Source organism: Drosophila novamexicana, unplaced genomic scaffold (genome assembly GCF_003285875.2).
Source record: "Drosophila novamexicana strain 15010-1031.04,08,12 unplaced genomic scaffold, DnovRS2.1 tig00000008-arrow-pilon, whole genome shotgun sequence".
NCBI classification, from domain to species: domain Eukaryota; kingdom Metazoa; phylum Arthropoda; class Insecta; order Diptera; family Drosophilidae; genus Drosophila; species Drosophila novamexicana.
This window is the reverse complement of record NW_020824765.1, coordinates 6613599-6636312: the sequence shown is the minus strand read 5'-3', so window position 1 is coordinate 6636312 and position 22714 is coordinate 6613599. Positions and strand designations below refer to the sequence as shown.

Here is a 22714-nt window from a genome sequence, read left to right as displayed (position 1 = left end):
GTTGTTTTCATATACATATATATTAATTTACGTTGTAATAGCGCAGAGTATAAAAGATTTTTCGTATAGGTGCTTAGGCAGCTTATTGGTAGTAGAGCTCCAGATTCATGCCGTCGTGAATTTCATCTGCAAGTACCATAAAAAGCAGGTCATTAATATTATTAATTAAAACATAATAAACTAGAAAGTAACGAACAATCAGATAGACGAATGGGGTCCTTGTAGATGGTATACCACTTTTTTAGCACAATCTTCTCGTGCTTTGTGCCAGTTTGCGCCGCTATTAGTTTTTTCAGGTCCCCAATGGTGTCGTCGGGATTGCACTTCACACGCACCTGCAAGACAAATGAAAGTCTTTATTAGGTTGAATTGTTTAAGCACAATGCGTTTACCTTTTTGCCCAGACGGTCATTGCAAGTTATTTCAATCATATTTGTGTGTTTTGTCTTCACCTCTCAATGCAACAACAAATCTATTTCGATAACTGCATATGCCTTCCATGGCAACGTTATCGATATATATTTAAGTGTTGCCGGATTGACCGGAAAATTCCCTGCAGAAATAACAAATTAGCAGACGGCAAATTCAGCACTAAATATCTAGAAAAGTCTCGCAAACATGTCCATGATTCCGTTCTTTCCAAGCATCAAGCCATCGGTGGCCAATCGTATTTGGTTTGATATGACTTCCGATGATGAAGTACAAACCAAGCGTTATGAGGACGAGCGCAGGAATTGGGTATGCCCGATATTCATTTAAAATTGGACAACATTTGACGCACTTTCTATTGCAGCGAGAATCCTTGAAAACAGCTGCCACGGATCTGCAGCCGCTGGGCAAGGTGCACACTATAACCGGCGTCGAAACCGATGATGAGGACGGTAAGTCTTAAAATAGGAGAGGGCATAAGATTTCGAAATGCTAACCAATGATTTCCAAAGCCAATGACGATAGCGAAGACACCGACAGCCACGATGAGGAGGACGATGAGACCAACGATCGGGTTATTCCAGTCACACAGGACTTCTACTCTGCCGACGATATACAGATGAACGATGAGACCTCGCCCACAGCACCGTAAGGAAAGGCTTTGCATTGATACACCATTTAGTTGATTAATGTTGCGATTACAAAGTTCCCTTTACAAACTGTAATAACATATTTCGTTTACTTTAAGCTTAAATAAATTATAAACATAATAAGCAAAAATAGTTGGTGCTGGGCGAGCACACTGGTTATTATAATGGTAACTCTGCCGCTGCAGAAGCAGTCTTCAGCCAGAAGCCAACTGATTAAGGGAGCGGATTCACAAAGAGTTTAGGACTTTAACATTTTCTTCTACTTGTGCAGCGCAGCCGTTTCCAATTTGGGCGCTGGCTTCGAGACTAGGCCGGAGAGCAATTTCTTGATCTCGGCAATAGCACGACCAGGATTGAGACCCTTCGGACAGGTGCGCGTGCAGTTCATGATGGTGTGACAACGATACACGCTGAAGGGATCCTTTAGCTTGCTCAGACGCTCCACGCTGTTTTCGTCACGCGAATCAATGATCCAGCGATACGCCTGCATCAGCACAGCCGGACCGAGATACTTCTCGGCATTCCACCAGTACGATGGGCATGCGGTCGAGCAGCAAGCGCACAGAATGCACTCGTACAGGCCATCCAGTTTGGAGCGATCCTCCACAGACTGCAAGTACTGTGCCTTGCCCTTCTGCTCAACGGCTTCGTTCCTAAATGGAATAAAGAAAATAATTAATATAAAGTTATTAGTCAGCTGCTAATTACTTACTTGCGCTGCAGCCAGGGCTGGATGTTTTTGTACTGCTCGTAGAAGTTGTTCATGTCCGGCACCAGATCCCGCACCACATACATATGCGGCAATGGATACACCTTCAGAGGCTTCGAGCTGGTCGCATCGATTTTGCTGATGCAGGCCAGGGTATTGACGCCGCCAATGTTCATGGCACAGGAACCGCAAATGCCCTCGCGACAAGAGCGACGGAACGTCAGAGTGGGATCTATCTCATTCTTGATCTTAATGAGCGCATCCAGCACCATGGGACCGCATTCGCGCATGTTAACCTCGTAGGTCTGCATGTGGGGCTTCTCGCCGGCATTGTCCGGACTCCAGCGGTAGATTTCAAACTTTTTAATTTGCGCCTCCTGCGCTGCCTTCGGCTGTGCCTGCTGCTCCAGCTGCGTTGTGTTGCTGATTGCACGTAACTGGAAAAATCACAAAGTTAATTTGGTTACTTTTGCGCTTTGGTCACGCCATAGCAATTTTTTTTTTCGTATGGCAAAAATGTTTACATAATCGCAAATTGTGATATTTTTACGACGCACTCGTCTGGCATTTTATCAGGCATTTAGGCAATTTAGTTATGTTTTTGTTAATTCTTATATAATAATAAGGCCTAAATGGCCAACACACACGCCCCTCGCGGGGATGGAGGACGTTTGGCTTGCTGCTTACCTGGTGACGTGCCGCCAAGGAGCTGGCGCGGCTCAAAACTTGTCTGGCTTCGTTGACCAACATTTTCGTACGAAATTGAAACGGCACTGCGTTTGCAATTTAAAATATTTCAAGCAAACAATATGTTGTTTTCCGAATGGAAAATCTTAGTTGCACTCAAGAAGTTGCACGACTGTCTGACAGAGTTGCCAGCTTACAGTTATCGATGGCCAAAAAGAAGCCAGCTGGCACAAAAAAAGGCTAAAACAACCAGAAGCTAGCCGCCATTAAATTTCCTATGAACAAGTTAGTAGTATTTAAAATTGTGTCGAATTACTTATGTTAGACAAAATAAATGTTAATTAATTTATATTTGCTTAGTTTTAGTCAAAGTAACCTGCAATAAACTAGAAAAGCTGGCAGCTCTAAGTAATAGCTGCAGCGTTATCGATAGTCAGCTAAAAAGATATCGGTAGCGCTTCAGCTGACGGCAAGTGTGACCATGTGTTGGGGATTTTACATTTAAATTTTAAATGTTTTAAATTCTATTTATATGTTCTAATAAAAAAAACGTATGTAGCTTGCATAAATAAATAATTATTAAGAAAATCGTGTCACAGTTTTGTTTAAATACTTTATGCTAAATTGTAAACCTTAGTAAAAAGCGCTTAGATTTGGCTAACTGTTTCGACAGCCCCTTGGTGGGTCTGATGAGTGATCGGTTTCTCACAGTTGGCCGGAAGAACGGTCAGATCTGCATTAGACATAGTTCCATTGTTAACAGCACGCTGCTGCATGGGCGGATAGGACGTTTGCATGCTATAATCATAAGATACGTACGATAAATTTGTGCATACATTTTAATTAAATTCAATAGTTTAACCTACCCAGGCATTGGAGTTGGCATAACCTGAACTTGCACGGGTATCATTTGTACATGGCTTTAAAAATATAAATTAAGTGTACGATTCAGGGAATTATCTTACTTAGCAGCTTACCTGGTGGTTCGTGCTGGATACGCATACGTTCCCGGATAGACGTTTGCCTGATAGCTTGGCGGTGGGTAATGTGTAACGGGTGCACCACCTGGTGGCCTGTGTGTGGCCGAGGTGATCGCAACGGGGGCTGTAAAGCGAAATCATTAGAAACCAAATAATAAATAAAGTAATAATGAAAAACATATAGTATAGACGCTCAGCTGATAAGCACAGATTAATATGTAGCCTAAGCATTCTTTTCACTCACTCCCCTCGCTGATCACATAGCCCACGCTTTGTTTTGCCTTTTGCTGGCGCCTGATTAAAACCGTAATTGAAACTATAAAAAATATACATATTGCTATAGAAAGTGCAATTAGAAAGCCTCCCATCTCGTCTATTCGTTGTAATGCTGACAAATGCCCAATTTGCGTTGACAAACCGTACTGAGTTTCGGATCGCCAATTGCGTTGAGTTAGTCCCCGTTCGTGTCTAATCAATGGACATTATTGCCATAGATAAGCAGCGATAACTGCTAGCTTTAAACGCAAGTTGTAAATATAACAATCACCAAAATATGGCAAGAAATTAGTCACAAAAATACACTTTAACACAGAAATATGTATATAAGCAACAATACATATTTTCAACAATGATAATAATTGATTAAAATTAACTGAACAATTCTAGTTTATCTCATACTATAAAATTGTAAGCACAGTAGCTGAGCGAATTGTTGAGTATATAATGATAATTTTTATAAATTAAGTAGATTTAGCAGTTCAATTCAGAGATTACAATTAACTTTTTGTTATGCATGTAAATATGTATTTACTTTCCTTGAGTTGCCCAGAGCTAATTTTATAATATAAATACGCAAGAATATGGAGCTCTACACAATAAGGAACTTATTTAATTTAATTGTTTTGGAAATGTTTTCAATACGAGAATTGAGTATTCAATCTAGAGAATTTTCTTAGTTCAAAAATCTAACGCTTATTTTATATACATCATTTCTGGCCCATTTGTGCAAAATAGAATTAGGGTACTTATTTCTAAAATATTCGATATACATAAAAGAGCAACCCTTTTTATTAAAATGAGAGATTTACAAGTTTGTAAAAATGTATAATAGCACTATAACACTCACGATTGTCTAGAGATAGACCCAAATTTGAGTAGAGTGCACATCAATTTAAGTAGAGTCTACAATATATATTAATTGTCTACTATAAAAGTCTAAGAATTCGCTAACAATTGGTTGGACTCAAGAGGTCCGAGATAGTGCTTAATGGCAACAACTTGTAAGTTGTCAACTTTTAATTGAGCGTGCACTGTGATAAAAAACGCCTTCAACCGCATTGTTATAGGGCGAAAGTCTCTAAAACAAGCAAATGAATCAGTGGCTTTTTAATGGCACTTGCCAAGTGCTCGCAAACTATAATATAAAACTTTTTAAATGGCATTTATGTTGGCAAGTCAAGAGCAGCGCGACTTTGACAATTGTTCATTGACCTTTTGTTGGCGCTAGCACAATATACCTTATACATATACATATATATATATATATATGCGTGCATTGTAGGCACTCTATATAGGAAAGAAAAGTATCAAGAAGCGGGCGGAAAACTTTGGGCCTCATTCTCACCTAGGCAATGGATATTTTCCAACTGAAAGGCATCAAAGCCTCAGTTGAAAAAGTCCGTAGTACGCGCTGGGTACTCTTTATGAGTTCGGATGAGGAAAAAACAAACTTTTTCAATGTTAAAGCAAACACAGAGCACACAAAGTTGAGGGACGCGGCAAGCAAATGCGGGCAAAGCAATCCCCGACCGATCCCCTCCAAGCCCAGCCCATCATCGCATTCAAGGCAAATAATATACATAAGTCTAAACAATGCGAAAACTTAAATAAAACGTTGGGTCAGGTAAGCAGACCACCCGCCACCCGCCACCCGCCACCTGCCACCCACAGCCACGGAACCCGCACAGAAACGGCAACAAAATACCATAAGAAATTATTTTAAAAAAATACAAAACTTCAGGCTTCGGATTGGTGGGCAATGACACGGGGGAGAAGGCGACAGCTTGACTGCAAGCTTTTTAAATTGTTTTGATTTGAAATTCGAGTGTTCGCAGTGCATGCAAATGACGTGAATGGTGACGAGCGCAGCTAATTAGCAGAGCATGCCAGAACGGCCTCTAAACTTTACAACCAAGTGCAGAGCCCAAGCAAATACGATTGCCTTGGGGGCACAGGAAAAAGCCCTAGACTACTTTTGAGGGCCACTTGGATAGGCTGGCAGAAAATAAAATAGGAAGAAAGAAAAGTTATCGGTTAACCGAAGAGTATATACCCTTGCAGTGCTATAGCAAATGTGAGACATATTTGCATGCTCAGAAATGTTTTTATACCAAAACTCCATTTCTAACCGTTTGTTTCTATAGCAGTAAGATGATAAAGGGGTCCTGCCTGCCCTGCCTGGAAAGGAAAGACGGACCTATGCTAAGTTTCGAGCCGTGGCTACACAAACTTTGCTTTTTATGCTTAAATAGCTCACTTTCGGATTGATCACTTCCTCTGGGAGATATATGATAAAGTAATTCTTTCCGGATACAGAGACAGACAGGAAAACGTATATGCCAATAACGACACAATTCAGATTATAAATACTTATATGTCCATACAGGTTCGCAGCTATCTTCTTCAATGCGTCACAAATTCCATGAGAAAATAATAGAGTCCTTTGCGAGTGTATGCAAAGAAAAAAGTTGGCAAAATCAATACAAAATGCTGAAAGCGAGCCAAATGAATGGGCTCGATAGACGTTTAGATTTACCAAATTGAGCGAACCACTTGATAAATGTTTTGTGGTGCGTCAAATATACATTTACGTCTGCGATACTAGATACGCCCCCGGGCCCCGAGGCCGCCAAGCCGACGAGTTTTTCTTTATCTGTCTATAGCTATGCACATTTTGCGTGTGCCATGACGCACACACACTCAAATAGCTGGATGGGTGGGTAACTGTTTAGATATAGTCATCTGTATATACGAATACGTATGTGTAACAGCTTGAATAACTGTGCGTCTATCAATGGAGAGACAAACGTCACAGAAATAGCATTTTGATTTCGCTTTCAGTTAACTGTCTGACAATATTGTCAAAGTTTTCTTCGTCGTTATTTTTTTTTGTGTGTGTATTAAAATGGCATTCATAAGGCGTCATTTCCCTGGAGTGCCATAAATAGGACCCATAGACACAGATGCAGACACCACAGACACTAGACAGACAGCCGGAAAATTGGAGAGCCGGAGAGTCGGAGTTAAGCGCAGAGTTCGAGCCATGTAATGCAATACCCTGTCCCATATCTAAATGAATTATTTATGCTCGCTTTGTGGCTTCGGGTCAATTCTGTAAACATCGATGGCTGCTCCTTATGTCTGTCTTGGTAATAAATATATCATTAAAACTGCACACATCGGACAGGCGGCACTCTGTTGCCTTTAGTGCTTGTCAATTGCCACAAATTTGCTACAAATTTGTTGCCCTTTCAATTATTACGCATACGACCCGTTGCGCTGCTTTGTCAAGTGGTATTTGTGCATTTGACAGTGGCTATTAAGCTGCTAGTTAAAATGATTAAGTGGCCATACGACTAGCTAAAAGTGGTATTTAAACTTCGCAAGAGCTGCCAATCTGCGAGTGTATTTGCAGTAGATAACTGATTGAAAAGCTTTAAGTGGCATTGAGAGCAATTAGGTGCACTTAAAGCTCATAGTTTAATTAACTGTGAGCAGAATTGGCCAGTATTTCGGTTGCATCAAGTGCTTGATCAACTACTTAAAGCTTTAATTTTGTATAAGCAAACTTTTTAAGAGCAAATTAAGCAATTAGGAAAGCACAGAAAAGCTTTGCAATTAGTTTAATCAATACAATTAAGCTTCTTAACCGTTTTCAGCTTTTGCTTAATCTCCTAACTAAAATGTTTTTATTAATTTAAAATATGAGCTTTGGAAGCTTACGAAAGCTTTAAGTCACTATACTAGAGCTTAAAGCTTAACAGACTTGACAATTAGTTTTCCACTTGAACCAATTAGCCTTGAGTAATGTTCAGAAATCATATAAGATCTTTTAATTCATTGATTAAGCTTTAAGAGCGTTGTGCCGGAACTCATTTAAAGCTCAGCTGAATAGCTATATTTAGCCCCTTTTTTTCTGGTTGGCTTTTAGTCCAGCCAGCTTATCTTTTCTTTCTTGGCAAACATACTCTGGCACAGCTTTCAGCTTTTGAACAGCTGGCGCTTATTTTCTAGGGCGACAGGTGTCCATCTCGTAAATGTCAGTGAGCGCAGTGAGTGTAAAATCTTGCTGTAATTTGAACAAGACAATTTTATGTGTGCTGCTGTTTGATGTACATTTTCATTACACGCTTTCAAGTGCATCAAATTTTATGCGGCGCCAGCCGAAGCGAAGCGGAACGAAATAAAAACTTAAACAGCTCACAGGGCAAAATTTTAAAGCTCAGCGAAAAAAAGGGAGCTGAAAAAAAAGACAGCTGGGAATGTGCACATATGCGTGTGTGTGTGTGTGTGTGTGGGGAGGGGCAAAAAGTAACTCGGGCAAAATAAAAATATATACTGTGACAGCGTATCAGCCTGTGGAATCGCTGAGCTTGTTTTTAATTTCAATCAACTTATGGGCGACAGGCGCATGTAATTCAAGGATTTCTCTATTCCTGCGCACCGCAAGAGCTCAGAAACTATTTATCAACCTGATGGCGACAACTTGTCGCCAAGTCACGCCGACTGTCGACTGACGGCTTACAACAAAATGCTGTCAGTTAGCAGCGCACAAACAAGTTATCAAAAGCGCATCTGGCTGCCCAAAGGTATTGTTGGAACTGGATATGGCAGGATGCTATAGTCACGCGCCCAGAGCTCAGATGGCGGCACGTACAAAATACAATACCAGACTACGGACTAGCCGCAGTCCGAACACGAACGGCATAAATGAGGCAATGTGAGGCAGACCTTTCCAATCATCTGCCTTCGGTTTCTACTCTAATCCTTTGCCCACAGTTGGCCCCCATCAAAAGGGGAACTACAACTTGAACTGCCTGGATATTCGAGGAATCTGCATAATATCTTTGAAATGTTATGGCTGTCTAACTGCGTCGATTGCTGCGGCAGAGAAAACAATGTGCTCTTGCTTGGCTTCACGTCTAAACAAATGAGCGTTTAAAAGGATTTTCGAATCCTTGACTTGGCGTGGCATAACTTTCAGTTCAGGTTGCGCTCATAAAAGCCGCTTACAACTCAATTTCCCCAAGTTTTGTGCTTCAACTTTAATTTTGTGTGCTTCATAAAGTTCACATGGCTTTATGACTGTAAATCTGCATTGCCCAAAAGCATAAAAGGGTTAAATGAATATTGCTTAAATGCATAAGCGGACCGAGTTGGCACGTTGGCACTCGCAGAAGCGGAAGTTTTTTATTACACAATAAATCTGAGCTGAAAGTTGGGTGGCTCTATTAAATCCAGTACAATTTTAAAACATTTAATACTCATTCGAATTTATACAATGGGAAATTGTTTAGAGAATTTATCGAAATTTTTCATTTGAAATTCGATTTAAAAATAAATTGTATGCTTTCATGCACATTATGCAGAAAAGCCGAAATAATACGATTCAAGATATTCAACATATTTGATGTCTCTGCTGGAAGTGAAAATTCAATTATTATTTATTTATGTTAATATTGGAAATTCATACAAAACAAAATGCATAGTCAACTCTTCAGCATAAGAAAATCGTAATTTATCCAATAATAATATAGTTTAAATAAAATAGAGCAGAATAATTTGTTGCCTATTAAAACAGTTTCTTTTGTAAGTTGTTCACAGCACACAGAATGTCTTGTTAATATGACAATCTTTTATAGAATTTCGCCCAAAAAATAACTTAACGCCATGAATGAATGAATTTCCTGTAAAAGATTTTATCGACCACAAGCAATCACTTACTGGTCGTTAAATCAACATAAGAACTAGCTAAGCGACAAGGCAAACTGTTTATATTTCCTTCCTAAACCTATTCCAATTCACGCTATTCAATAAAAGTCAACCTCAAAGAAAAGTTTTCCAAGAAAAGCCTACAGCTGTATGTTAGCTAATTAAGCAACTAGCGGATATTTACTTTTTATTTAAATTATATAATTAATTTCAACGACAGCCATAAGGTTTAAATGTATCCTAAGCTCTTTTGCTTTTATGTAAACGACATTTTTTATGGCACACTTTTTGGCACATTTGCAGCTTTTGTAAGTAATGAAATTTTTGCAACTAGCTTTATGGCATTTTCGCCAACACACAGCGCCGCTTGGTAAATTATTCAAATTAATTTACATATTTTAGCTGCAAAGTTTTCATTAAATTCTCATAAATAAATGAGACGATAAGTAGGTCAAGACGATAAGCGTAAGACAAACGACGCCCCAAAACATCAACTTATGCAAATATGAGCCAGGACAAACTAACCTTGAATTTGTATAGGGTATATATGTATGCTATTAGTTAGTGTGGGGAGGCAACAACGAGCCGGCAACAAATATTTGCACGATTAACGGACGTTGGCGGTCTTCATTAAATAGCCAAACAAGCCAAACGCACCAAATGAATAAAATTTGTGCAATAACGAAAACAAATACGAGGGCAAATTGAGCTGTAATCGAGCTTGGGTTCATCTCTAGCGATAAGACATTAGAGAGAATTGTTAATCCCTATCAATATCGATCGATAACTTTTATTAGCTTAGTGTCATCTCTAGTGTCAGCACACAACGATAATTTCTTATCGATAACGTGATTTGATAAAAAAAGTGTAGCCCATTTTGATGAATATGACATATTTATGGCACAAACTGTATGATATTCAAAAAATTTAATAATATATAATCACAATAAAGTAAACGAAAAATAATAAAGAAATCTGGAGAGTAGATAAAGTCTGTGGGTTAAAAACCGAAAGGGCGATAAAATCAGCTGTGATTTATGTTGATTGGAGACTTAAGCTCCAATAGATAGCTGCGCTTGTTGTCACATTGTTTATTGATTAGCCAACCCTCGCATGTATATTTACTTGTGTGACATGGTTGAGCGGGCTAATCAAACAGTTGCCAACAAAACAGTTAAGACAACACAAGGCGCCCGCACAATGAGCTATGCAAACAGCCAAGCGACAGCGAGTAAAATCACGCACCAGACGCCTACTTTATGTAGGTGCCTGGACGACCCATAGGAGAGTCTTAATGCGATTTTCATGCGTATGCGATAAGCGTCGCATAAACGCAATAAGCTGCAAATAATCAGCGGCAAGACAAGAAATCTACCCACACACACACACACACACACACAGGCACCTGCCTAAAGTGGCCATAAAAGTCGGGGGGGTGGCGCATTTGCGTCTCGCACGCAGAAAAGTATGCTACGTTTTGCAAGCTCGAGCGCGGCGCTTTAATGGCCGAAATGCTTCAGTTGTTCCAGTTAAGGGACTAGCGTAGTGCCGGGCCGGTGGGGGAGGGGAATTGTTCGCTTATTAAAGCGTTGACTTGGGTTTTGGCTGCTTGTTTTTGTTGTTGCTGTTTTATGCAAATGTATGTAAAGTGTTAAAGCGATGCCAAACAATTTAGCTGAAACCCTAAATGAAGTGAGAAAAATAAAATTAAAGCACGCCGAGCACAGCTCAAAAGGCTTCTTGCCCAGCTAACAGCAAAAGAAAAAAAGAGGGGCAGGTTGTATGTGCGCGTTCGAGGCAAACAGAATGTAAATTGTTTTGGCGTTTTCATTTATTTTTTTGTGTTTGTGTGTGTGTGTTTTGGCCAATGCCAATCGCTGTTAATGCGGCAGCGACCGTTGCACTCGCTGTAAATGCTTTTTGGGAATTTTTTATGCCCAGTCGAAGAACCCATTAAAACCCACGTCGAACGCTATTGAACTTACCGGCAGATATTTTTTCTTGGCTAAATTAGCATGGGCAGCATGTGGCGTATACGCAATATTTTGTGAGGCAAAATAAGGGGCTGAGAAGAGGCTTGTTTTAAATTTATGCGTAATTTTATGCGGAACACAAAGAAAGGTTTTGGTCCATAAAGCTTATAAATTAATTTAATGCAAGCTAAAAATAAAAATATACGATTTATTGAGAACGTATTACAGTGTTTAAAGCAACCGGCATCCCAGGACTTTCGTTTACGTAAAGTAGCAAAAGAAGAGTTCCTGGTGCTCGGAAATGTTTGTTAACATAATTTCTGCTTAACTAAGGTCTACCTCCAGCTCTTACTTAATCAAAAATCGTTTCAAATCAAAAGTAAATAAACGAAATGTTTTTCTACCATTTGAATAAGCCAAAAGTTGAGACAGTGTCTAATGAGCTCAGTGAAATGTGTTTTAAAATTAACTCTTGACTAACGACAACAACGACAACAGCAACTGTTGCAAATTGTCAGCGCCGTTGTCCTGGCTGTTGTCCTTGGCTGCCAGCTGTTGCTCAGCCCAAGACATGCTCATAATTGCGCATATAATTTGGCAAACAGCTTAAGATGGCTAAAAGCGGAGGTTTGAACCAGCCAATAGGGGCGAGGGGCGGCAGCAGAGAGAAGCAGACTGACGATTGCCTCAATAATTAACGCACTCAAAATCAAGACATTGTGTCAAATGGAGAGCGAGGCAGAGAAAGAGAGAGAGAGAGAAGGGGAGAGAGCGAAAGAGAGAGAGGGAGAGAGAGAGACAGAGAGAGTAGCCTGGCACACAGTACAAAGTTATTTTAGCAGGCCATTTAATTCAAGTGGACAGCACGCATTCACACACACACACACACACACACACAATCGCACAAGTGCATACACACACATGCATACAAGGAGCGAAAGACGCACGCAACGGCAAATGTCGTCATCTGCATGCAGCCAGGCAAAAGCCGAGGCGCCTGTCACATCTCGTTTGTGCTTGCGAAAGAATTGGACAAGTCAGGGTCTTCTTTAAGGGACGTGCCATGCCCTCGCCCACGCCCACACCCACGCCCACGACACTTGACACCGTTGACGTCGCAAATGTTGCCACTAAAAAACTAATTTCCCGCTCCGCTGCGCATAATTTTATGCAATTGTTTTCCGAATTGAGTTGTCAACTGTGCAAACGGTCACCGAAATATGTATGTATATATGAATATATATATATATATATATATATATATATATATATATACATCTGCGCACTTTGAATTTTTAATTACGTTTGCATTTCGAATGCAAACACTTTTTTTCATAGTTTTCATTTGCCGTGAATATCGCAATTAATAACATTATAATGCAACTTCTTATTGGCATTTCATGCAATTATCTGCGTTAATTATTGCTGGCTGTGCACTGGCGTCAAGTGCACCACAGGTCGTATGCGTTATTTTATCATTAATATTTTTAATTAACGGCGCGACGTAATTATGAGCAGACAAAGCTTAAATGAGGCTTAAAGTATAGTAACTACAATTTTAATTGGAAGTCTAATTATTTGCTTGGCCAAGGATTTAGGGTATTTTTATTAAATATTTTATTGATTTATTTTAAAGGCTAGAAAATCCATAGAAATCTTTTAAATTGCTTTTTTCATATAAAAGAACTGTTGCCTTTTTGTGAAAACTTGTGAAATTATCCGATCGCATTATTTATGTAGACAGTCTCCTACCTCTTCCCAGCCCTATGAATACGAATTTTTGAAAACTCCCTACTTTTTGGTCATTTACATTCAATATACAAATCTTCTGAGAAAATGTAACATTCTTATGATTATTTTTTTCAGTATTTCTTTAAATTTACTTTTATAATAAAGTGACTAAAATGCTGTTCTTTAAAATACCTCGAGGTTTCCTAAATAGAAAAGTATCCCCGGAAGCGTCACTTTAGATATTAAGCAGCTTATTTAAGCCTGTGGAATTTCTCATCTTAATCTACAAATGCAAAGCGATAAATAAGAGAAATATTAAAGTTATTCGCAGTTTAATATTCAATAGAATTTACTGCGCACAGAAAACAATAAATTGCCAGCATACTTGAACAACTACTTAAATAATTTGCCAAGTATTTGCAACTTGCAGTCAGTTTAAAGTCAGTAATTGAGCTCAAACATATTTTGGGCGGGCATAAGTAAATTATAAGACAGCTATTTAAAGAAACAGATATCAAGCACGATTTAAAAGAAATTTGATAACAAAATAAGTGCGGGGTAAGATATGAGTGTGTGTGTGGAGGCTGCGGCAAAGAAAGTAACTCAAAAGTAAGCTACGTATTTAAATAAAAACAATATCAATGAGATTGTATATTTATTATTTGGCAAAAAAATCTGTCTGAATTATGTTCATATTTTAAATATTAAATTATTATAAGTGAACAGACATGATATTTAAATAAATATGTCTATAGTTTAATAAATATGGTCATTTATAGCGTTTATTAAATTGATATATAAGTTGATGTAAAACAAAACAAAAACAAACAAGAGCACAAAAAAAATGAATACTGAATTTGTGTCTATTAACATTTGTTTTTTTTTTACAGTTTATTTACAAGGGTTTGCCCTCGCTTCCAGTTATTTCGAGGTATCTTCCATAAATAGTTAATACAAAAAATGAAAACAAATATAATGTTTTATTTAAGATATTTAATTTCCCTCCACTTTCAATTATTTTTAACGACTGATTTGAACAATTATTTCCCACCACAAATCAATTATTTAACACTCACAAACTCGATTAAACAAACGTGTTTTAATGTATTGAAATGATGCATTATATATTTATAATCGTTCCTTATTTATTTATAGTTTATTGCGTTGACTTTGCAGCTTTAAATAAATATATCTGTGCACGTATAACAGCAAATACTTGTGCCTTCTATTCTTACTTGCAATAACATAAATATTCAATTAAGCTGTCAGGATATTACATTTATTTAATTATTTTTTTAAAATATATTTTTACAGCTATAGTTTTTAATTTATTTAAATATTTGCGCAGCTCAAATTGAATAACAGCAAGCAAAAATTTTTACGAAGCGCACAAAAGTATGCTATGGAAAAAATGTAAAAATGTCTGCGGGCAACGTAGAACGCTGCAGATGGATTTATTTTTAGAGCATGCTTCATTATGCTGCCACATGTTGTACATGTTGTTGATTTTGTTGTTCTTGTTGTTGTTGTTGTAGCCGTAGCTGTTGTTATCGGTGTGTAATTGGCTTGAACAATGTTCCTATTATATGCGTGGGTGTGCGGCTGTATTGCGACTGCTCGATTATGGCCTAATCAAATTACATGGCCATAATTCGCATATTCACACATATAGATATATTTTGGTCTCAGTTTAAGAGGCAATTTGCGTTAAACGTTGATTGAATAAACGTTAATGCAACTAGCATGGAGTAAGGTGTTATGGCCTACACGCACATACACACTTACAGAATGACATCAGCTGGCAATCAGGCTATGGACACGTGCGCTGGCCAACTGACTCATCGATTGACTACTTGGCCAAGCTGTGCAGGACTGCTTACACCTGGACACGTATACAGCAACTGCAGCTCGACAGCCATGGCAACATTGTCATGCGAGAGCAATGTGCAGTAACATCAAAAACAACAACAACAATAACTAACGTCATTTAGTGTGCTAATGGCGAGCTGTACAGGAAATGCCATTAGCACAGTTTTCACAACAAGAAAATGCTTTAACGTGCCACGGAAGTTGGCTCAGACGGGCAGCTGGCAAACACATTGTGGCCTTATGACAGCGACTCGCACAGTTAGGTTTATTACTAGCACATTTATCATAATTAACGCCACGCAGACAGACAAACAATATCATCGTCTATGCTGATCCTTCTAACTTGCATGCATGCCCAAAGAACACAATTCAAGAGGCCAAAAATTCAGGGACCCATAAAATGCTTGAAATTTCATTGTTAAAGCTGACGGCTGCCGAAATGCCTGACAACGCGTCGTGTAGGGGCCATCGAGGACCAGACGACGACAGCTCATAAAAAATGCTATAGGACACGCACCACAAAAAAAGCTGCCTACGAGCGTCAAGTACGAGAGAGCAACCAAAGGAAAAAAGAATAATAATAAAAACAAAGAATTTATACGCACAGCGCCAAATGATTCATGCGGAAATAAAGGCACTCGTGAGTGCCACAAATTTTGTTGCAGCAACCGCAGCCGCAAAATGTGGCCACCAAACAAAACGTTAACTTTGCATTTCTGTTCGCACCTTTTGGGACACGCGCATGGATGAGTCCAGTTTCGGCTCTCAAGAACTGGCGCCAGTTTTTGCCTAATGGATCAAGAAATGTGAGCGTATAAAAGACACACAATATTCTTTTACAGCTGCTGCTGTTGTTGTTATTGTGCATATTTTAATTGACACATTGATTGTTTTGTAGCGCGTTTCCATTTGATGCAATTCAAGTTAACTGGCATGGGCGGGGGCGGGGGCGGGGGTTCGGGGAGGGGTGTGGATTGGCAAGGAAAGCGGATATGTGCGTGGGTGGCAGGCTGACGGTCCTGGTAGCTCGGCAGGGGCAAGCAGACAAGCAACTGTTGAAGTGTTGCGCCAATGCGTCGACTCACCAACTGAGCGCTCAACAGTTTGTTGCAGAGAGCGTCGCCAGGGCAGGTCAGCGAGCGTGAGAGGGGTGCAATAGGAGGCAGAAACAAGCGAATGTTTCAGCAACATGTTGCCAACGAAAGTTTTCGCGTGAACGAACACAAGTTTGCTTTGCTTAATAAGCATAAATAAATGTTAATTAACTTTAATTTCAGATAGTTCAACTGAAAACAAGAAGCTGACGGATTTCTGAGTTATGCATGGCTGTTGTAGGAATACAATTCAGAAAAACGAGTTGACATTTGATTAATTTTCTTTTTGTTCTTCTTCTTTGCTAATTCATCATCTAATAGCATAATATTATAATAGGTATTTTGCTTAAATCTTACAATTTAGGATTGTGAATAGATCTGCATCTGCAAGTTTTTGCTTTGATAAAGACTTTGGTTAGGAGACATATGATATCCTTTCATACGTTTAGAAGAAGCAGAATTAAATAATGATTAGCTCATATATATACGTACATATATATATATATATATATATATATGTGGAGCATCGATAATAAGGACATTTTTTGTATGCTGCGTTGGTTATGGGGACAATTCGCTCTTTTGGGGACTGACCTTAAAATTTTTAGGACTGGAATGTCTCTTTTGGGGACTTTTCATAATTCTTCATAATTCTTAGTTCTTAGAAGAAACCTAAGGGTTAATAAAAATAACAATACCTTTTCTTAACATTATCCAACCAGCACTTTGCCTGTACCTCAAATACTATAATTTTTATATTATCTTAAAGTTGGTCCACTTTATGGCGAGAAGATTTTTCGGGAACACAGATTTTAAATGCGTTTGCTGACATCTGCATAACTATGATGTAATCTGATTAGGTTTATTTTGCATGCATTTGATCATTAAAAAAGAACAAAACACAATTCGTACGCTAGTTCTCCCATAATATATGTTTTTTACTAATATGTATATATCCTCATTTGGTCGATGTGGCAACTCTACGAAATGAAAATGAAATGAAACAAACTCCATTTAGGGTAACGTGTTTTATGGGGACTCAGTTCCCGAAATACTCTCAGTATATAACACAAAAATTGTTCGTTATAATGTACTTTATATATAAGGTAAGTTTTAGGGACAAAAACGCAACGTGTATTATAAGGACACAGGAACGATGAGATTTGGTCCAGTTCACACTTCAATTTAGTAAATAACAGTCAAATAGCTGTCCCCAAAAACATACTGATTTTATATAAATATAGAGACTCATATATAGAGGTTATGAGGACTAGGGAACAGTGAATTTCGATAAAACTCACTAAACTAAATAAATATAACGCGAAACCACATAAGACTCAGCAATATTTTATTAAATTTATACATTTTAAATTTAGTGGCAGACTGGCTTAATTGAAATTAAGAGTCAAATTTATTTTGAATGTAGTTTTGGATCACTTTAGGTTAAAGTAAAATTAATAATGTGAATTAACATAAATGACGTTATTAAATACATGCATTTAAAATGAATTTTTTTTTAATTCCAAAATTTTTTAACATAAATTAATATTAATATACGAAAAAGTATAATCCACTTATTTTAAATATGGTCAACATATTTATTATTTAATCTATTTGCGGAGTTCCTTGATTTAGCCTTGCGCTGATTATCTATCCATGTTTTTACTTGCGCCGGTGTCCTACATTTTAGATATGTAGAATTATTTATAACTGTGTTGCATTGATTAAGTGACGGCAATCCTTTAAGCGACAACAGGTCGCCAAAAGCCTGGTATATTTCTTCACGCTCTTCATTCGACCACCGGTTTCTTATCGTTTTTCCAAATGATGATCCTGTTAAATAATAGAGTTTAATACAATTTAGTGTGAAAAAGAATAACGTTTTAGTAATATAGAAAAATATTAAAAACTTTGCAGTCGGTTGCAACCGTCGCAATACTCAATCATAGACCAATAACAGATTAATACAGCCTACCAGAACAATTTATTAGGTGATATCAATTTTAAACATTCGCCACGCACCCAGTCAATCGTAGGCAAACTAATTTTTATCGATCTTCAGAGTAGTCCATCAATAGTATTCATGAAAAAGTTAGTCAAGCTCTAAGATTCTGTAAGATTTGCGATTGTGCAATTTAAAACGATTTTTAGGATTTACAACGCCCCCAGTGGTCGTCATTATATAATTGTAGCACTTTACCTATCGTGGATATATACGTGTATATATTTCAAGCCCAAAGTTTCTAACTTCAATGGGCCCGCAAAATAAGCACGATATATTTTTTCACTTTGCGAATGAGGATAAATAGGACAGACTAATCGCAATGCATGTAAGCACGTGACAAAAATATGTAGGTTGCAATTCAATACTCACTACTTGGACGCTTTCCTTTTGCATTGGATTTTTCTACAATTTCATCATCGGAAATATTAAATTCGCTTTCTGATCGCTGTTCAGAATAATCTGATTCCGAATCCTCTAAAGGATCATCTGCAAAATACATTTTAAGTATAATGTAAAAACATTGACAATAGGGCTTATTGGATAAGTAATTATTAGATAAGTTAAAATATTATATTCTACACAATAACTACACTTAGTATCACTCACAACCTTGATGAATATATTTACTCACTTTCTTTTAACTGATCAAGGGCTACTGTGTTTTCATCCTCAACATTATTTCCAAGAGCTGCCATAAGCATCTGGGATACTTCGGCAATCTCCGCTACTGTTACAGGGATTCTGTAGATTTCTTTGTGTATATCTTTATGATGACCCATAAAATTGGCAAGCCTATCAATTTGGACATCTTCGACGTTAAGCATCGATGTATAGGTAGCTAAATGCTTTCGAAGCATCGTTCCCCTTAAGGCCCCTGGGCAGCGAGCCCCACACTCCAGGGCAAATCTTTTTAGAATGGGGCAAGCCCGTACATACTGCTTTGCTAAAGGCTTGGCGTTAGGCACGCTAAATATGTAATCATTATTTTTCTTAACACCAGCTCTTTTACGATATTTAAGAATAGTTTCAATACAATACTTGTCAAACGGTGTGAGCAGCACTGGCACAGTTCGATTTAGTTTTCCACGGATAGTCAACCTTGTGTATTTTTGAGCAATTTCTCTAGTTTCTTTCGTGAGACGGTCGAAGTTTTCTTTATCCACATTTTCATCGATGGCGTGGCCTGTTAGATAGTTCTCAATTGTTAGTCTTTCAATTTCACCAGCTCTACGGCGGTTAAAAATTTGAAGGCCAATTAGTGTGCTTTGTATTAACGATGTCCATGACAAAAAATCAAACTTAATTTTCAGCACACTAAGAGAATTTTCAGACTTTTTTATCACATAATCAAAAAGTTTTTTGATGTCTTCTTTACATGGTAAGATAGTTGGTAGAGCTCTCTTTTTCTTTGACTGATCTTCTATAGCTTTTTTGTTTATAAAAAGAGGGATTTCGGTTTCCCATATTATTTTTTTTTTTTCATGATTTTGTGTTTTTATGCAATGAGTCCATAATATTTTTGCGCACTTTTTAATTAAAGTTGTAAGGTTCGTTGCGACTGAAGGTGTTTTAAAAAACAACAAAGAAGAGTCCCACTGAGCCACTTTTCTGATACAAGATATCATTAAATCCAAATGTTTGGGATTAATGGCGTCTTTAAGTTCCTGTATCTCATTGGGTTCAGATTTTTTTATTTCACATAATAGTCTGCTTAGCAATCTCATGTTTGCTCTGATCATATCGTACTGAAGTTCGCCGTGCTTCATAGATTCTGCGTTTGCGAATAAAACAATCAATTCATCATATATCAGATTCCGAGAAATTGGATCATCATTTAAAACAGGCATTATTTTTGTGCGCACAACGTCGTTTGCACTTTTATGCATAAAGCCGGTTTTGGAGCGACCTTGTTTAAGCAAGTCACGAGTTCCTTTCTTATGATCGCTGCCTTTGCAATTATTAATATGACTTCGTATTGTGCTTTTGGGAAAAAATCCAGAACATCCCTTGCAACATATGAAATCAACAACTTCATTTTTAGAATTAACTCGCTTTTGACGGGGCACGATTAGAGTTCCATTATTTAACGATGCATCGATATTATGGATATAATCACCATTTTTTCTAATTTCATCAATAAGTAATCTCCGAGTTTTGTCATTTTTCGGCAGGCATATGAATTTTTGTACTTGCGGCTCATTTTTATGAACAAGCTGCAAGTGACGAGCGAATTTTGTTTGCAACTTATTGCAAAATAAGCAAAAATGTTTCTTACAATTTTTTTGGGTTTTCGCAGTTTGAATAATCAAATCCCTGACATCACTTAGTGGAGTTTCAGTTGTGTAAGTAAAAACTTGTTTATTGGTTGAATTATTTAAAATGCTGGACTGGTTAGTTATATCCGGAGTATAACTGGAATCGAATCCATGAGTGGAATCTGGACAGTTAGTATTAAGCGATTGAAATGTATCATTTATCGTTGAATGATTTTGATTTTTTGCCGATGAATCTAGCCTATCATAGCCAAATTCGTTAAGTAGTTCCAAAGATCTTCTATTAGTCGATGAATTTTTAGTTGTATTGATAAATTCTTCGGATGCATCTATTTGAATATATTTAATAATAAATATATAACGAGGAATCCATATTAATTATTACTGGACATAATTCAATATTTTAAGTAAATATTTCGTATCTAATATAGTAGCACCAGGAGCTGTGCCTATATACATATTTAAGAACATTTATTTTACTTAACTTTCAGACCTGTAAGGATGTGATAGTATGACATAGTGTATACCTCCACTTCACTTGCAGTTAATTAATCATTCGGATGTGTCTCTATTACATCTTATATTTTAATGTATACAATTATTTTTATATTACGTTAAGCAGAATGAACGTTATTAAAAAATGTATATCTGTACTGATCATGATAAGCATTTTATTTATATATAGATAAATATTTATATTTTTCATTACCTTTACTAGAAACATATTAATATGAGACGAGAACAAGACAGCTGATAGGAACACAAACTAGCTGGAACGAACACGAATCAGTTAACAAACTATAAATTGGGTGATGTCAAGTATATAAAGTTAGCATTAGTAAATAAATATTAAAATTAGCAAAAAACGGTTTAGATATGTCGGGAGGCATATAGCTTAAAAGAGAATATACTAATCCAAGTAACGCAATGACGGATTGTTTCTTTGATATAGTAATTTTATGATAAGTTAATCAGATCTTACCAATATGAAAAATTTTTAATTCATAACATATAAGGTATTGAATCTTTTAATGTATATCTTCAGATTCTGGCTTTGAAACTGTGCTAATCAAAATTATACACATTTAACGCTTAAAATTGTGAAGGATTGCATTTATTTGCTGTGTCACTATTTGACTTATCTTTAAAAGTCAAATTTAACATTAGAATTTTAAACGGACATTAATATTGCAAGTACTGGATTTATCTTCATTCGTTGCTGATTCACTTTCATTTAATTTAGTGCCTGCTTCTAGTGTCTATAAATATTTTAGGTATAAGGGAAAGTTTCCTTTCATTTTTGTTTCATAATTTTGTGTTTAATTGCAATGAGTCCATAATATTTTTGCTTACTCTTTTATTAAAGTTGTAAGGTTCGTTGCGACTGAAGGTGTTTTTAAAAAAAACTTCGAAGAACTGAGCAACTTTTCTGATACAAGATATTAAATCCAAATGTTTGGGATAAATGGCGTCTTTAAGTTCCTATATCTCATTGGAATCCGATTTTTTATTTCATGTAATAGTCTGCTTATCAATTTCATTTTTGCTCTGATCATATCGTACTGAAGGTCGCCGTGCTTCATAGAGTCTACGTTTGCAAATAAAATAACGTCACTTGCACTTTTATGCATTGGGCAGGTTTTAGATCGACCTTGTTTAAGCAAGTCACGAGTTCGTTTTTTATGTTCGCTGCCGTTGCAATTATTTATGACTCCGCATTGTGGTTTTGGGGAAAAATCCAGAACATCCCTTGCAACATTTGACAAAATATTAGTCTTTAGAGTTAACTGGCTTTTGACAGGGCATGATTAGAGTTTCGTTATTTAATTATGCATCGATATTATCGATTTTATCGCTATTTTTCCAAATCTCAATAATAAGTTATCTGCTAATTATATCATTTTTCAAGGGTCATAAAAATGTTTTTACTTGCAGCTAATTATTATGTACGAACTGCAAGTGACGAGCTAATTTTGTTTGTAATTTATTACAGAAAAAGCAAAAATAAAAGTTACAATTTTTTGGGTTTTCGCAGTTGGAATAATCAAATCCCTTACATCACTTAGTGGAGTTACAGTTGTGTACGTTGAACCTTTTTTTTTGTTGGAACACTTTATATAGTGCTGGACTTACTTATATCCGCAGTATAGTTGGAATCAACTACTTGGGTGGAACGTAGATAATTAGTACCAAGCGATTGATATGTATAGAATGCTTTTGCTTTTTTGATGGTGAGACTGGCCAACAAGAGGCCAGGCAAGGGATAAGTATTTTATTTATACATTTATTTCTTTTACATATTAATATAAGACGGACACAAGAC

At 37.1% G+C, this 22714-nt stretch overlaps 4 protein-coding genes across 4 annotated transcripts; 1 reads left to right on the top strand and 3 right to left on the bottom strand.

The window, feature by feature from the left end:
• Positions 1-20: 20 nt before the first annotated feature.
• On the bottom strand, positions 21-472 carry LOC115760237 (ubiquitin-like protein 5). Its single transcript, XM_030701495.1, has 3 exons — positions 393-472; positions 197-335; positions 21-126 (listed from the first exon to the last, which is right to left on the bottom strand). The coding sequence occupies exons 1-3, from the start codon at positions 429-431 to the stop codon at positions 83-85; spliced, it is 222 nt and encodes a 73-aa protein (XP_030557355.1). The 5' UTR covers positions 432-472; the 3' UTR covers positions 21-82.
• Positions 473-539: 67 nt separating this feature from the next.
• Positions 540-1143, top strand: LOC115760226 (anaphase-promoting complex subunit 15). Its single transcript, XM_030701483.1, has 3 exons — positions 540-738; positions 794-881; positions 942-1143. Exons 1-3 carry the CDS (start codon positions 619-621, stop codon positions 1079-1081), a joined length of 348 nt encoding a protein of 115 aa, XP_030557343.1. The 5' UTR covers positions 540-618; the 3' UTR covers positions 1082-1143.
• A 6-nt stretch (positions 1144-1149) lies between these two features.
• LOC115760216 (succinate dehydrogenase [ubiquinone] iron-sulfur subunit, mitochondrial) lies at positions 1150-2652 on the bottom strand. The gene is made up of 3 exons (XM_030701471.1): positions 2476-2652; positions 1792-2225; positions 1150-1732 (listed from the first exon to the last, which is right to left on the bottom strand). Exons 1-3 carry the CDS (start codon positions 2536-2538, stop codon positions 1339-1341), a joined length of 891 nt encoding a protein of 296 aa, XP_030557331.1. The 5' UTR covers positions 2539-2652; the 3' UTR covers positions 1150-1338.
• Positions 2653-3049: 397 nt separating this feature from the next.
• Positions 3050-3851, bottom strand: LOC115762775. Its single transcript, XM_030705161.1, has 4 exons — positions 3700-3851; positions 3453-3579; positions 3342-3395; positions 3050-3273 (listed from the first exon to the last, which is right to left on the bottom strand). Exons 1-4 carry the CDS (start codon positions 3821-3823, stop codon positions 3123-3125), a joined length of 456 nt encoding a protein of 151 aa, XP_030561021.1. The 5' UTR covers positions 3824-3851; the 3' UTR covers positions 3050-3122.
• Positions 3852-22714: the final 18863 nt, after the last annotated feature.

Excerpts from the sequence above, each read along its gene's own strand:
- LOC115760237 (XM_030701495.1), bottom strand. The coding sequence starts at position 431 with ATGATTGAAATAACTTGCAATGACCGTCTGGGCAAAAAG. Across the intron at positions 336-392 it reads ATGACCGTCTGGGCAAAAAG|GTGCGTGTGAAGTGCAATCC; the intron begins GTAAACGCATTG and ends TTTGTCTTGCAG. Across the intron at positions 127-196 it reads CCCCATTCGTCTATCTGATT|ATGAAATTCACGACGGCATG; the intron begins GTTCGTTACTTT and ends TGGTACTTGCAG.
- LOC115760226 (XM_030701483.1), top strand. The coding sequence starts at position 619 with ATGTCCATGATTCCGTTCTTTCCAAGCATCAAGCCATCGGTGGCCAAT. Across the intron at positions 739-793 it reads AGGACGAGCGCAGGAATTGG|CGAGAATCCTTGAAAACAGC; the intron begins GTATGCCCGATA and ends TTTCTATTGCAG. Across the intron at positions 882-941 it reads CGAAACCGATGATGAGGACG|CCAATGACGATAGCGAAGAC; the intron begins GTAAGTCTTAAA and ends TGATTTCCAAAG.
- LOC115760216 (XM_030701471.1), bottom strand. The coding sequence starts at position 2,538 with ATGTTGGTCAACGAAGCCAGACAAGTTTTGAGCCGCGCCAGCTCCTTG. Across the intron at positions 2,226-2,475 it reads CCTTGGCGGCACGTCACCAG|TTACGTGCAATCAGCAACAC; the intron begins GTAAGCAGCAAG and ends TGATTTTTCCAG. Across the intron at positions 1,733-1,791 it reads CAGCCCTGGCTGCAGCGCAA|GAACGAAGCCGTTGAGCAGA; the intron begins GTAAGTAATTAG and ends TATTCCATTTAG.
- LOC115762775 (XM_030705161.1), bottom strand. The coding sequence starts at position 3,823 with ATGGGAGGCTTTCTAATTGCACTTTCTATAGCAATATGTATATTTTTT. Across the intron at positions 3,580-3,699 it reads CTATGTGATCAGCGAGGGGA|CCCCCGTTGCGATCACCTCG; the intron begins GTGAGTGAAAAG and ends TTCGCTTTACAG. Across the intron at positions 3,274-3,341 it reads ATGCCAACTCCAATGCCTGG|CATGCAAACGTCCTATCCGC; the intron begins GTAGGTTAAACT and ends TTATGATTATAG.